The 12,755-nt window shown below is 40.8% G+C and overlaps 1 protein-coding gene across 3 annotated transcripts in view; it reads right to left on the bottom strand.

Annotated features, from left to right (window-relative positions):
* The window catches only part of LOC148869433 (uncharacterized), a 238,983-nt gene that overhangs the window by 27,500 nt on the left and 198,728 nt on the right, over positions 1–12,755 (bottom strand). For all 3 annotated transcript variants that reach the window (XR_016106808.1, XM_088968179.1, XM_088968178.1), the window contains one exon: positions 6,604–6,709. Coding sequence is in view for 2 of the 3 variants with exons in the window: in XM_088968179.1 (XP_088824305.1) it covers positions 6,604–6,709 (106 nt within the window). In the remaining variant the exon portion in view is untranslated. The remainder of the gene's footprint in view (positions 1–6,603; positions 6,710–12,755) is intronic.

Below are 12,755 nucleotides of genomic sequence, written 5' to 3'. Positions count from 1 at the left end.
GCTTGGCCCAGGGACCACTTAATGTAAGTGTTGGGCCCATAGGGTCCATATGATGGACTCAAGGGGTTCATTGAGTTTTTCAGTGAATTCGGCTGGGCCGAACCCATGTGGCTGGTGTGTAGATCAATGCTTGGGTCCCACGCCATACAAAGAAGCCCAACTGGGCAGCAGATTGGAAAGTAATTAGACACTGAACACTTAATGGGCCAAAAGCCCATTTCGAGGTGGGCTGATATGATCACCCATCCATGGGGCGAATTTGAGATTAAAGTTAGTAAAAGGATTGGGCCTTTAGCCTTATCCACTCTTAGAGACCAAATTCAAATTAGATTTGAATATGGTAACCTCCTGATAAGATCAGGAGTAAGCTAACTCTATCTGCAGAAAGGATTAAGATTATCCCTTATCCAAATACTGATTTGGATTGGGATAACTCCTAAAAAGGAGGTTTCTTAATCAAGAAGAAAGGAGGAGATTTCGAACCACCTTGAAGAGGTATAGGATATCTCCTGCGAATTGAGAGAGGATCTCATTCATACTCTCCAGAAAAACAGATAAAGCAGTTCAGCCTTTTTCGTTTTGGAGATCTCCTCCTGCCGCCGCCATCTGCCATTGCAAGATTAGATCTTTGCAGAAAAGAAAGTCAAGAAATCTGTTCTTGACATCAGTCTTGCAAGAAAGACTGAAAAAGATTCAGTGTTTTAGTACTTCTAGAGGATTCTTGTGAAGGATCCAGTGTGTAGGACGCACCCTGCTGGTTCTGTTCCATTCGCAGCTGTGTCATCTTCAGCAGGAATGGATCTTGGAGCATTCTTTGGGCGTGAACACCAACTTTGGGAGATACTGCTTCTCCGGATCAGGTATATTCCTCCCATTTATCTTTTGGTACAGATCTGGTTTGATTATGGTTCAAGTAGGATCCTTGAATATTGTATTCTAAATTTAGGGAATATGATTCCCAGTTGAGAGAAGGTAGGAAATTTTTGAAATTCGCCCACCCATTCCGCAACCTTTATGGCATCCATTAGATGGATCCTACCATTCTTTCAGACCTACCCATTGCCTTACGGAAAGGTAAATGTAGTTCTACTCTCCATCCCATTTCCAATTTTGTTTCAGTATCTCGCCTTTCCGCCTCACATCGCCAGTTTGTTTCACTATTGTCATCTATTTCCATCCCTAACAATGTCCAAGAGGCTCTTAGTTCACATGGGTGGAGGCAGGCAATGGAGGAGGAACTCTCTGCTCTTCAGCATAATCACACGTGGGAGCTCACTACTCTTCCTCATGGTAAGCATGTTGTGGGTTGTAAATGGGTGTATACTGTTAAATACTTGCCAGATGGTATTGTGGAGCGTTTGAAAGCCATATTTGTTGCTAAAGGGCATTCACAGTTGTATGGAGTGGATTATATGGAGACCTTCTCTCCAGTGGCTAAGATTAGCTTTGTCCGTGTGTTAATTTCCCTGGCAGTTATGTATGATTGGCCCTTATTTCAACTTGACATAAAAAAATGCCTTCCTTCATGGTGACCTTATAGAGGAGGTATATATGGAGCAATCACCTGGGTTTGTGGCTCAGGGGGAGGCTGGTAAGGTGTGCAGACTGAAAAAGGCAATTAATGGGTTGAAACAACCGCCTCATGCTTGGTTTGGGAAGTTTAGTATGAAACAATGCCAGGTTGATCACTCAGTGTTCAGCTATGACTCAGAAGCTGGAAAGATTTTATTAGTGGTCTATGTGGATGATATTGTCATAACTAGCAGTGACAAATTGGGGATCGACAAACTCAAGGTCTTTCTGCAAAATCATTTTCAAACAAAAGACCTTGGGACATTGAAGTATTTCTTGGGTATAGAAGTTGCTAGATCAAGACAAGGTGTAAACCTGTGCCAAAGAAAATATGTTCTCGATCTATTGGACGAAACAAGACTGTTGGGTGCAAAACCGACTGAGACTCCTATGGAACCAAATGCTAAGTTGAGCAGTGATACAGGGGAAATATTTGATGATCCTGGAAGGTGTAGACGACTAGTGGGGAAGCTGAACTATTTGACTATCACGAGACCAGACTTCTCCTTTGCAGTCAGTGTGGTGAGCCAATTTATGCAGAACCCTCGTATATCTCACTGGGATGCAGTTCTTAGAATTGGAAGATATTTGAAGGGAGCTCCAGGCCGTGGGCTATTGTATAAACCAGGAGGAAAACTTGAAGTAGTTGGGTACACGGATGCAGATTGGGCGGGCTCTGTGTCTGATAGAAGATCTACTACAAGTTACTGCACATTTTTGGAGGAAATCTTGTGACGTGGAAGAGTAAAAAGCAGACGGTTGTGGCTAGAAGTAGTGCTGAAGCCGCGTACAGAGCCATGACACACACTACATGTGAATTAGTGTGGTTGAGGAATCTCCTACAAGAAATCGGGTTCCACATGGATAAACCTATGAAGTTGTACTGTGACAATCAAGTTGCGCTCCATATCTCATCCAACCCTGTTTTTCATGAGAGAACAAAGCACATGGAGATTGATTGACACTTTGTGAGGGAGAAGGTTTTTACTGGAGAGATAAGCACAGAACATGTAAGCTCAGGTGATCAGTGGGCAGATTTGTTTACAAAAGCCTTAAGCTCAGGGGGAGTGAACTATATATGTAACAAGCTGGGATTATATGACATATATTCTCTAGCTTGAGGGGGAGTGTTAGAGTTAGATGAATAAGGGTAGATTAGTCAACTCACCTTGGTTAAGTTATGAGCTTATGTGGCAGTCTTATTAGAGGTTCTCTGTCCCATACTTAAGTAGGGGTAGTTTAGTCCTTGTACATTTAATTAGAAGCCTAATCACTATTAAGAGGTCGATTGATAGGGTTTAGCGATCAGGTTCGGCAGTTCTTTCATCTTCTTCTTCTTCTTCTCTTCTCCTTCTTCTCCTTCTCTTTCTTCTTCTCCTTACTGGTTCAGACTACTGTAGCTACAGTAGAAACCGTCTCTATATAGTCCATACCATACAACTGAGAATAGCCCTTGGCCACTAACTTGTGCTTTAATCATTCCACACTGCCATCTAGAAGATACTTCATTGTGTAAACCCACTTACATCCAACAACATGCTTACCAGGAGGGAGAGTAGTAAGTTCCCACGTGTGATTGTGTTGTAAAGTAGACAATTCCTCTTCCATTGCTTGCCACCATCCTAGAGAGGTAAGAGCTTCCTGGACAGTTTTGGGAGTGGAAACAGTGGATAGTAAGGATATAAAAAGGCGATGAGAAGCAGAAAGGTGAGCAACTAAAACATAATGAGAAATAGGATGAGATGTGCAACTACGTTTACCTTTCCACAATGCAATAGGAAGATCAAGGTCCGAAGGGGGAGGTGCAACCATAGGATCAGTCAATGAGGACTGAGTTGGAGGAGGGGCCGGTGCTCTTCTATGAGTATACACTTGTTGGATTGGTGGCCTCTCAGTAGTAACCTGCACGGGAGAAGGAGGGAAAGGAACGGGAACCACGGGAGGGGATGGAATAGGAACCACGAGAAGGGGGTCCTCAACTAGAACAGGAAGTGGAAACACGGGGGAAGGAGAAGGGACCTCATTACTTGAGAAAAATGGGACTGATTCAAAGAAAGTGACATCAGAACACACAAATGACTTATGAGAGTTAGGGTTATAGCACTTGTACCCTTTTTGATTTTTGGAGTATCCAAGGAAGATGCATTTAGTAGCGCGTGCATCTAACTTGTCTAAATCAGGCCTCAAATTTTGAACAAAACAAACACACCCAAAAACTCATGGTAAGAGGAAACGGAGACAGAGTGGGAAACAAAACTGAGAAAGGGGATTGACTTCCAAGGATGGACATGGGCATCCGGTTGATGAGGAAACATGATGTCAGGACAACATTACTCCAAAAATGCTTTGGGCATTCATATTAAGCATAATGGACCGATCGGTTTCAAGTAGTTGTCAGTTTTTCCGTTCAGCCACACCGTTCTGTTGTGGGGCGTAGGAACAAGAAGTTTGATGAATTATCCCATGGTGCTCTAAGTATTGCTGAAATGGTGTTGAGGTGTACTATTTTGCATTATCGGAACGAAGAGTTTTAATGTGAACTCCAAATTGGGTATGTATTTCAGCATAAAAGTTTTGAAAAATAGAGAACAATTCACTATGATCTTTCATAAGATAGAGCCATGTCATCCTTGAAAATTCATCAACAAAAATTACAAAATACTTATAACCATTGTATGACACTACCTTATTTGGACACCAAACATCAGAATGAACTAAAGAAAAAGGACTTAAGACATGACTATCAACTCTTGGACTAAAAGAGACTCTATGGTGTTTCCCAAGTTGACGTGAATCACAATCCAATGGTGAAAGTTGACTTAAGGAGGGAACCAACAAATTCAAAGCCTTGAGAGATGGATGGCCAAGTCTACAGTGCCATTGGAGAGGAGTAAGGAATGATTGAAATGCCACTGGCGGGCCACCACCATCAAGGTAATACAATCCACCTGCCTCATGCCCTCCACCAATCTTCATCCCTGTCTTGAGATCCTGAAACACATAAGAAGAGGGATAAAAGGTTATAGAACAATTAAGTGACTTGGTTAATCGACTAACAAACATAAGATTAAAAGGGAACTTGGGAACATATAAAACAGATGATAAAGATAAGGAGGTGAGATCAACATCACCAACACCATAAATAGGAGATGTAGAACCATTAGCACGGGTAACTGTTTGGGATGTATAAGACCGAGAAAGTGAAGAAAATACATTTGGAGTCCTAGACATATGATCCGTGGCTCCAGAGTCAATGATCCAGTGTGTGAGAAGGTGAAAGAGTAGGAGATGTGATAGAGGTTCAGATCTGTTAGGGTTGATCAATCTGATCGAACCAACCTAGAAAAGAGATATTTATATTAATCTTATGTAAATGGACAAGATTTTCCTTACAAAGAGAATAAAAGAACTGTACACTAAAGTACACACCTATTACGGTACAAGAAAGAATAATAAAGTACAGTAGAATTATAAAACTACCCTTCAGTAGTTCTTCTACAGTGTGAAGGTTTGGAAGCCAAGCAAGCCATACCTGAATGGGCAAGAGTAGTTGTGTTCTGTTGAGAGGATGTCTGAAGGAACTTCTCATATTCCTCACGTGGTACACTCACCATCTCCTTCCCAGAAGCACCGGTAGATGTGGAGGGAGTCTGATCAATTTGTTGATTTTCACTAACTGTTCCACTGCCACTAGTTACAGCATAGTTATCCCAAGTGTTAGGTGGACCATGTAAATCATAGCAGAAATTAACAGTATGCCCCTCTAATCCACAGTATGTGCATTTTCTAGTTGCATTACTTCTTCCTCGACCACGGCCTCCCCTTGACTCTCGACCTCCACTATGGCCACTAGAACGATTAAACGTAGGACCACCTCGGTTCCCTGGAAACCCATGGCCACCACCTCCACCACACTACTGCTGTCACGAATTCAGCATTTGAAAAACCCTACTTTCAACTCACACATCCAGGTATAAATAGAAGGAAAAGAAGCTTGCACACATCCCTATCAATTCACACTCCACATAAATGAAATCCAGACCAAAAGAAAACAGCGGCAGTTCACTACTAGTCGAGTAGAGATTTCTGTTCACACCTGTCCACAACCAGCCCTCTTCATATCATCAAATAGAGGGTATCTAGTACACCACCACAACGATCACCACCACAGAAACCGGAGGCATATTTACCTCCAAGAACAAAAAACGACCACTCCTTTTTGGCCCTTTATCGAACTTCCAATCTGTCTAGGAGATATTAAAAAATTGATATGGCTAGCGGAGATCCCAGGAAGACAAAGGGCAATGAGAGAAGAAGAAGAAAAAAACTGGTTTCTTATTGCTCTGATACCATGTAAATAGGATGCTTGATCCTATTCAGTTCAGGTTCAAAGTATGAGAAGAAGAAGAAGGGTTTGGCCAGAAGAGAAAAAGTCACCCCCTCTAGCCAACCCACTTTGTATTTATAATAAATAGGTTGAGTTACAAAAGACAGTATTGTCCCTTACAAATGATGGGACACATAACTTAAACTTGAATAAAACAGACCTTTCACTTCTAACTAGATAAACCAAAAGACCAAAATACCCCTGTACTGTTAACTCTAACAAGTGACAATCCAATTATGACTAGGCATGTTGTGCCCTTGTTAATCTGCAATTTCTCATCATGCCTCTGAGAAGATAACAGTTATAGACATGGAATAACCCATGTATCTCTTCTTGTTTTGCATTATCTCCATGCAACAAACATGCTAAAGTGGGATAAAAGTTTTTTTATTGTGTTCCTACTACACAAACACATGTTTGTTTTGCATTATACCTTTAATATATATAGCTGGATGAAATTCTACAGTAGTAATCAGATACCAAGGACTTAGAGGCAATCTTTTCAATCAATATTTTTATTTTCAGATCAAACAGTCCTTGATCAAGGAAGATAACATGGTTGATTATTGGTCATTAGAACAGAAAATAAATGTATGCAAGATGAAATGAAGTGCTAATTCATTGAAATGGAGGCACAATATTACCAAAGCATGTGGTGTAGGAAGTAAGATGGGACAGCACAAGGGAATTGGTCGGAATCTTTCCTTAATGGCTTTAGAATGGTATCCAACTCCAGATCTTTTATCAGTACTGTACCAAAAGAAAGAAAAACAGGAATCATGTCTGACCGACAGTATAAAATTATTTGTACATAAAAGTCAAACAAAAGACATGACTACTCAAAAGTTTGAATATGTGGATTGCATTTTAAGTTAATAAATAGCCACATAACAGAAATCATGTAGAATTATTCAACGGTTTATTTTATTTTGTTCTGAATAGATGAAGGATAACCTGTAATCCTTAAAAGGCATAAGATTTTATATGAATGTGTTAGCTATTTATACTGCATATACAACATGTTAAAGCTAAGAAATTCAGAGTAGGGGAACAAAATTCCTTGCATACATCCAGCCATGATCCAATTGTTAGAAAATAAGTATGGATACTTATTGGAGACATGCACACAGAGTCAAGCACAAACACATATTATACTATCTCATCATGTATAACCAAGTACGCAAAATGGCTCAGGCCAAATCTTCAAGAGATAAGATAGAGATAAATTTACTGCAGGAGAGCATTCAAACATATTTTTAATATTTGAAGAATGAAGATTTTAAAAAAGGAAGGAATAGTAGGGGCAATACTCATAAGGCCAAGGTTTTGAAAGGATAAATGTGGAGGCAGATTTTGAAAACGCCTTTAAACTTACACCTCACGAGCCTAAAAGAATGAATTTGTAAAGAGTATAAGAAATTATAAGTTGGATTTGCTCATATTACTAATGTTAATTCAAGTGAATAAATCCATTTGGTGTAAATATGTAAAAAAAGTAAGCAAGTTATGTCAAAGAGAATAATAAAATGGCATGATAAATAACAAAAAGTATACAAGTAATCAGAGAACTTAAGGATATGAAGGTAAACAAGGGAAACAATTATTAGTGTTTTCTTTGTTGCTACAGTAGTCCGAACCAGTAGAAGAGGAGAAGAAGAAGAAGAAGAAGAAGATGAAGATGAAAGAACAGTTGAACATAATAGGTTAAACCCTATTAGCCGACCCTTAATATTGATTAGGCTCTAATTAGTAGTATAAAGACTAAACTGTCCCCACTTAAGTATGGGATAGGAAGTCTCTATAAAGACTGCCACATAAGCACATAACTTTACAGAAGTCAATTGACTAACCTACCCTTATTCGGCTAGCTCTAACAATTAGTATTTTAAGAATTGAAGAGGGAGCATTACTGTGATGACTGTATTATCAGTGTCCCAATTATTTGGAATAAGTAGTTAGTGTATTTTATACTTACCAATGTCTAATAAGATATGATGGGCCCATGTCATACTATAACATATCATGAAAAGGAAGTTCAAGATTTGGTGAGATTGTGTCCTATTCTAAGAAGGAAAGTCTAGAGCTTAAGTTTTGGGAATGGTTACTTGGATTCAATACTCTTGGCATAATTCCTAAAATTTAAAAATCACAGTTACATGAATATACAATATTTGCAAGGATATACTTGAAAGAAGAAGAAGAACTGTTTACTGTATTACAGGCTTGAAGAGAAGAAAAGAGAGAGAGAGAGAGAGAGAGAGAGAGAGAGAGAGAGAGTGAAGAGAGGAGAATAGAAAAAGGGGTTCAGTGGTGAATAATCTGCTGTCCCATACACTCCTTTATTTATAGCTTTTAGGATCCATACAAGAATAGGAAATAAACAAAAATTAGAAACAATAAGGCCAACCAGTCCAACATAACAGAAATTAGAAACTTCTAAAAACAGAAATTAGAAACTACTGAAAAGAAATTAGAAACTACTAATAAAAAGAAATTAGAAACAACTAGGTGTGGATATGAAACCACACACACTAGAGCCTGAGTGTGGGTATGAAACCCCACACTCGTGGCTAACCAACTATTTCTTCACTCCCTCTCAAGTTGGGAGTAGATATTTGTCATGCCCAACTTGCGTAGATCTATCTCCAATTTGCCTTTTGTGACTGCTTTGGTGAAGAGATCAGCTAACTGCATGTCTGAATCAATGTAAGGAAGGCATACTTCTTGAGATGCGACTCGCTCTTGGATAAAATGTCTGTCAACCTCAATATGCTCAGTCCTGTCGTGCTGTATTGGGTTGTGGGCAATATTAATTGCAGCTTGATTATCACAATACAACACTAGAGCCTTCTCATAATCAACCTCCAACTCATTAAGCAAGGATCTCAGCCATAACACTTCTGCAACACCATTGGCCAAGGATCTGTATTCCGCTTCTGCACTAGAGCGAGCAACAACATTTTGCTTCTTGCTTCTCCAGGAAATAAGAATTCCCCCCACAAATGCACAATATCCAGAGGTGAACCTTCTATCTGTTAGAATGATATGTTAGAAGGCTTGAGTGTGTTCGGCTGATAAGAATTCCTATTAGCCCCTTCTTATGTTAAACTTATCTTGTAACTGGGCCTTTGTTAATGGGCCTAATCTTGTTTATGTCTTAAGTCTTCTGGGTGTCCCATCACTAATTATGGGTATCCCAGTAAATTCTTGTACTTTGTACTTCACTTATATATAAATAAAGGCATGGTCGACTGCAAGCACAGTTCGACACTTCCAGCATCTCTTCTTCTTCTCCTCTTTTCTGCTACTTCGACTACAGTGATTCAGCTTTCATGGTATCAGATCATTGAGCACCTTCCTGGTTACTGCCGACGCCATCTCCTCTTTCTTGCTGTATTTCATGTCTTTTTATCTGGGTTGCTGCTGTGAAACCCTAGGGTTGCAAGAGAACAACACAAGTTCGACCTAGGGTTTCCCTTGGTTGTAGGGCGCAAGGGAGGTAAGACCCTGAAGCTGGAGTCCTACTAGTTTTTAGTAGTTAGCAGCTATTCGGCTGCTAAGAAGAGGTCAGTATAGGACAGACCTAGTTGAGGACTGATTTCAGCAGTCCTAATGTTGTCTGTAAGGAGGGGAACTCCCTTTACAGTTGCAGTACTCGAAGTTCAAGTGGAGTCTGCATAGCATAGGTCGGTTACCAGCCCAGAACACCTTTTGCTGCTGCAACAGAACTGCACCAGAACTGTGACAGTCTCGGCAAGTCTGAAACTGTGTTGCGAGCTGTCAGGACCTGCTGAGGTTACTTCGGCCAATCAAAACCTGCATCAGAACTAGTTCAGAAAGACCTTTACAGAACTGTGGCGACTTCAGTTACAGATCATTTCCAGGTCGGTTACTAGCCCTACTCCATCTCTGTGAACTGGTTCAGTTACAGACTTTTCTTTGCTGCTGTACCCGAACTGGTTTAGTCCAAGTGAAGCCTATCTGGTGTGCTATCAGCACTGTGAAATCTGTGACTACTTCGGCCAGCCCTAACCAGAACCACCCAACAGTGCTGTGAACAACTCCTTGAACGAAGTTAGGATGTCATCACTATCCGGTGAAGTTTCTTCTAAAGATAACAGACTTGTTATAAGGACCTCAAACCTGGAGAACCCTAATCTGCATAGCTTGAAGATTACAAGTGTGCTATTGGATGAGTATAACTTTAGAGAGTGGTCTGTCTCAGCAAGACTGTTCATTACCTCTCGTGACCTCACAGGCTATTTGGATGGAGATAAAAAGAACCAGAAATCAGCAGCCCTGAATACACTGTGTGGCGCAAGGAAAATGCCACAGTTATGTCTTGGTTGCTGGCCTCCATGACTCCTCGGGTGGCCAGAACTGTTCATCATTTTCCTACAGCCCCTAAAATCTGGGAGAAAGTATCTAAGACATATGGCCAAAAGAAGAATAATGCTAGAATCTACAGGCTGAACCAAGACATTGCAGCCCTAAGGCAAGGAGACATGTCTGTGGCAACATACTTTGCAACACTGGAAGGTCTCTGTGAAGAGCTTGACCATCACATGATTTGGGATTGGGAAAATGCCAGGGATAAGGAGAGGCATGACAAGCAGATTGAGGAGGGCATCAAGTTCCTAGCAGGCTTAGACCCTATATATGAAGGTGTAAGGTCACAAATTCTAGGGAGAGATGAATTACCTGAGCTTCATCATGTTTACTACCTGGTGAGGAATGAAGAAGTAAGGAGAAAGGAGATGCAGGTTGACTCTCAGACACAAGCAACAGAACTATCTGGAGAACATTCAGCCTTAGTCTCCACTAAGGGAAGTAGATTTTCAGACAAGAAGTCCCTCAAGTGTACCCATTGTGGTGGTGAGAAACACACAAAGGAGAAATGCTGGGTTTTGTACCATCATCTGAAGCCAGTTGCTTTGAGAAAGGAAAAAAGGCAACATAAGGGCCACACAACAAGTGGGAATCTTGCCACCAACAGCAGTAGTGACATCTCATAGAGTACTCAGCCAGTGTCCTCTTCCACCACAAAGCAGGTTGCTGATTCCTCTAGACCAAGTACCTTGAGCTTTACAGCTAATGAGGTAGAGGTTCTTAGTCGGGCATTTGCCCGTCTGAAGAACAATCCTTTAGCTTCCACCTCTCTTGCCAAATCAGGTACAGCCTCTGCATTTAGTGCAACTAGTTCCATTAATTCTAGCTCTTGGGTGATTGACTCAAGAGCCACTGACCATATGACACATATGTCCTCATTATTCTCCTCATATAATTTATGTCTGGCCAGGATAAGATGAGAGTAGCTGATGGGTCCCTCTCCACCATCTCGGGAAAGGGAGTGGTTGACCTAAGCAAGGATCTCTCTCTTAAATCAGTCTTACATGTTCCTAGTCTTACATCAAATTTGTTGTCTGTTTCAAAGCTTACAAGAAATTTGAACTGCAATATAACCTTTTTTCCCTCTCATTGTATTTTCCAGGACAGATTGACGAGGAGAACGATTGGGAGTGGTCATGAGTATGAGGGCCTCTACTATTTTGATGCAGATGTCAATTCAGCACTGCAAGCTTCTACTACTACTAGTCCAGAAAGTGTGGAATCAAGAGCTAGGCTGCACTTGTGGCATGTTAGGCTAGGTCATTTGTCTTTTTCTTCTTTAGCAACGTTGTTTCCCAATTTATGTAAGGGCATTCCGAGTCAAAGTTTAGTTTGCGATGTGTGTCAATTATCAAAACAATGCAGATCAATGTATCCAATTTCTAGTAATGAAATTCAAGCCCCTTTTGATTTGGTCCATTCTGATGTTTGGGGTCCTTCACCCATTGTCTCCATTGATGGCTTCCGTTATTTTATCAGTTTTATTGACCATTATTCTCGGTGCACTCAGATTTATCTGTTAAAAGGACATGAAGAAGTTCCACGGATAACTATGATGTTTTGCAAGATGGTTGAAACACGATTTGATAAGAAGATTAAACAATTCCATTCAGACAATGTAGTTGAATATTTTGAAGGATCCCTGAACTCATTCATGGAAGACGAAGGCATGTTACAACAATCATCATGTGCTTACACCCCTCAGCAAAATGGAGTTGTTGAGCGCAAGAACAGGCACCTAATGGAGACAGCTCGAGCTCTACTTTTCCAGCACAACGTGCCCAAGCAATATTGGTCTCAAGCTGCTCTCACTGCATCATACTTGATAAATCGGATGCCATCTAGGGTATGAAGATCCCTTTCTCTGTGTTGTGTCCCACTCTTCCAGAATTTCCTCTTCCCCCACGGGTTTTTGGATGTACAAGCTTCATACATGTGAAGGATCCAAAGAAAACCAAGCTGGATCCTAAGGCTACAAAGGGATTTTTTTTGGGTTACTCTCCTATGCAAAAGGGGTATAAGTGTTATGATCCTGTCTCCAAGAAAAAATATGTCACCAGAAATGTAGTCTTTTTTGAGTCTCAACCCTATTTCTAATCTTCTCAGAATCCTCTTTAGGGGGAGACTAGTGGGATGGAAGAGGATTCTCATTCTCCCTTCTTTTTGTTCCCCTTTCATCACCTTCCACTACTCCTAGCTATACCATTCCGAGTTGACCTAGTGAGACTCCCGCTGTGCCAATTACATCTCCAGCTTCAGCTGATGCTCCTGATGATCCCAGCAGGCAAGAGAAAGAGATACTTACATACAGTAGAAGGAAGAAGGGCCCTCAACCTCATGATTGCAACCAATTGGACTCAGATTAATCTGTCTCTGCAATCCAAGGTAATTCTGACTCTCTTAGTTC

This window comes from Nelumbo lutea, chromosome 2 (genome assembly GCF_056320005.1).
Source record: "Nelumbo lutea isolate HS-2025 chromosome 2, American lotus-T2T, whole genome shotgun sequence".
In the NCBI taxonomy this organism is placed as follows: Eukaryota; Viridiplantae; Streptophyta; class Magnoliopsida; order Proteales; family Nelumbonaceae; genus Nelumbo; species Nelumbo lutea.
The sequence above is the reverse complement of the archived record's forward strand: the minus strand, read 5'-3'. Positions and strand labels throughout refer to the sequence as shown.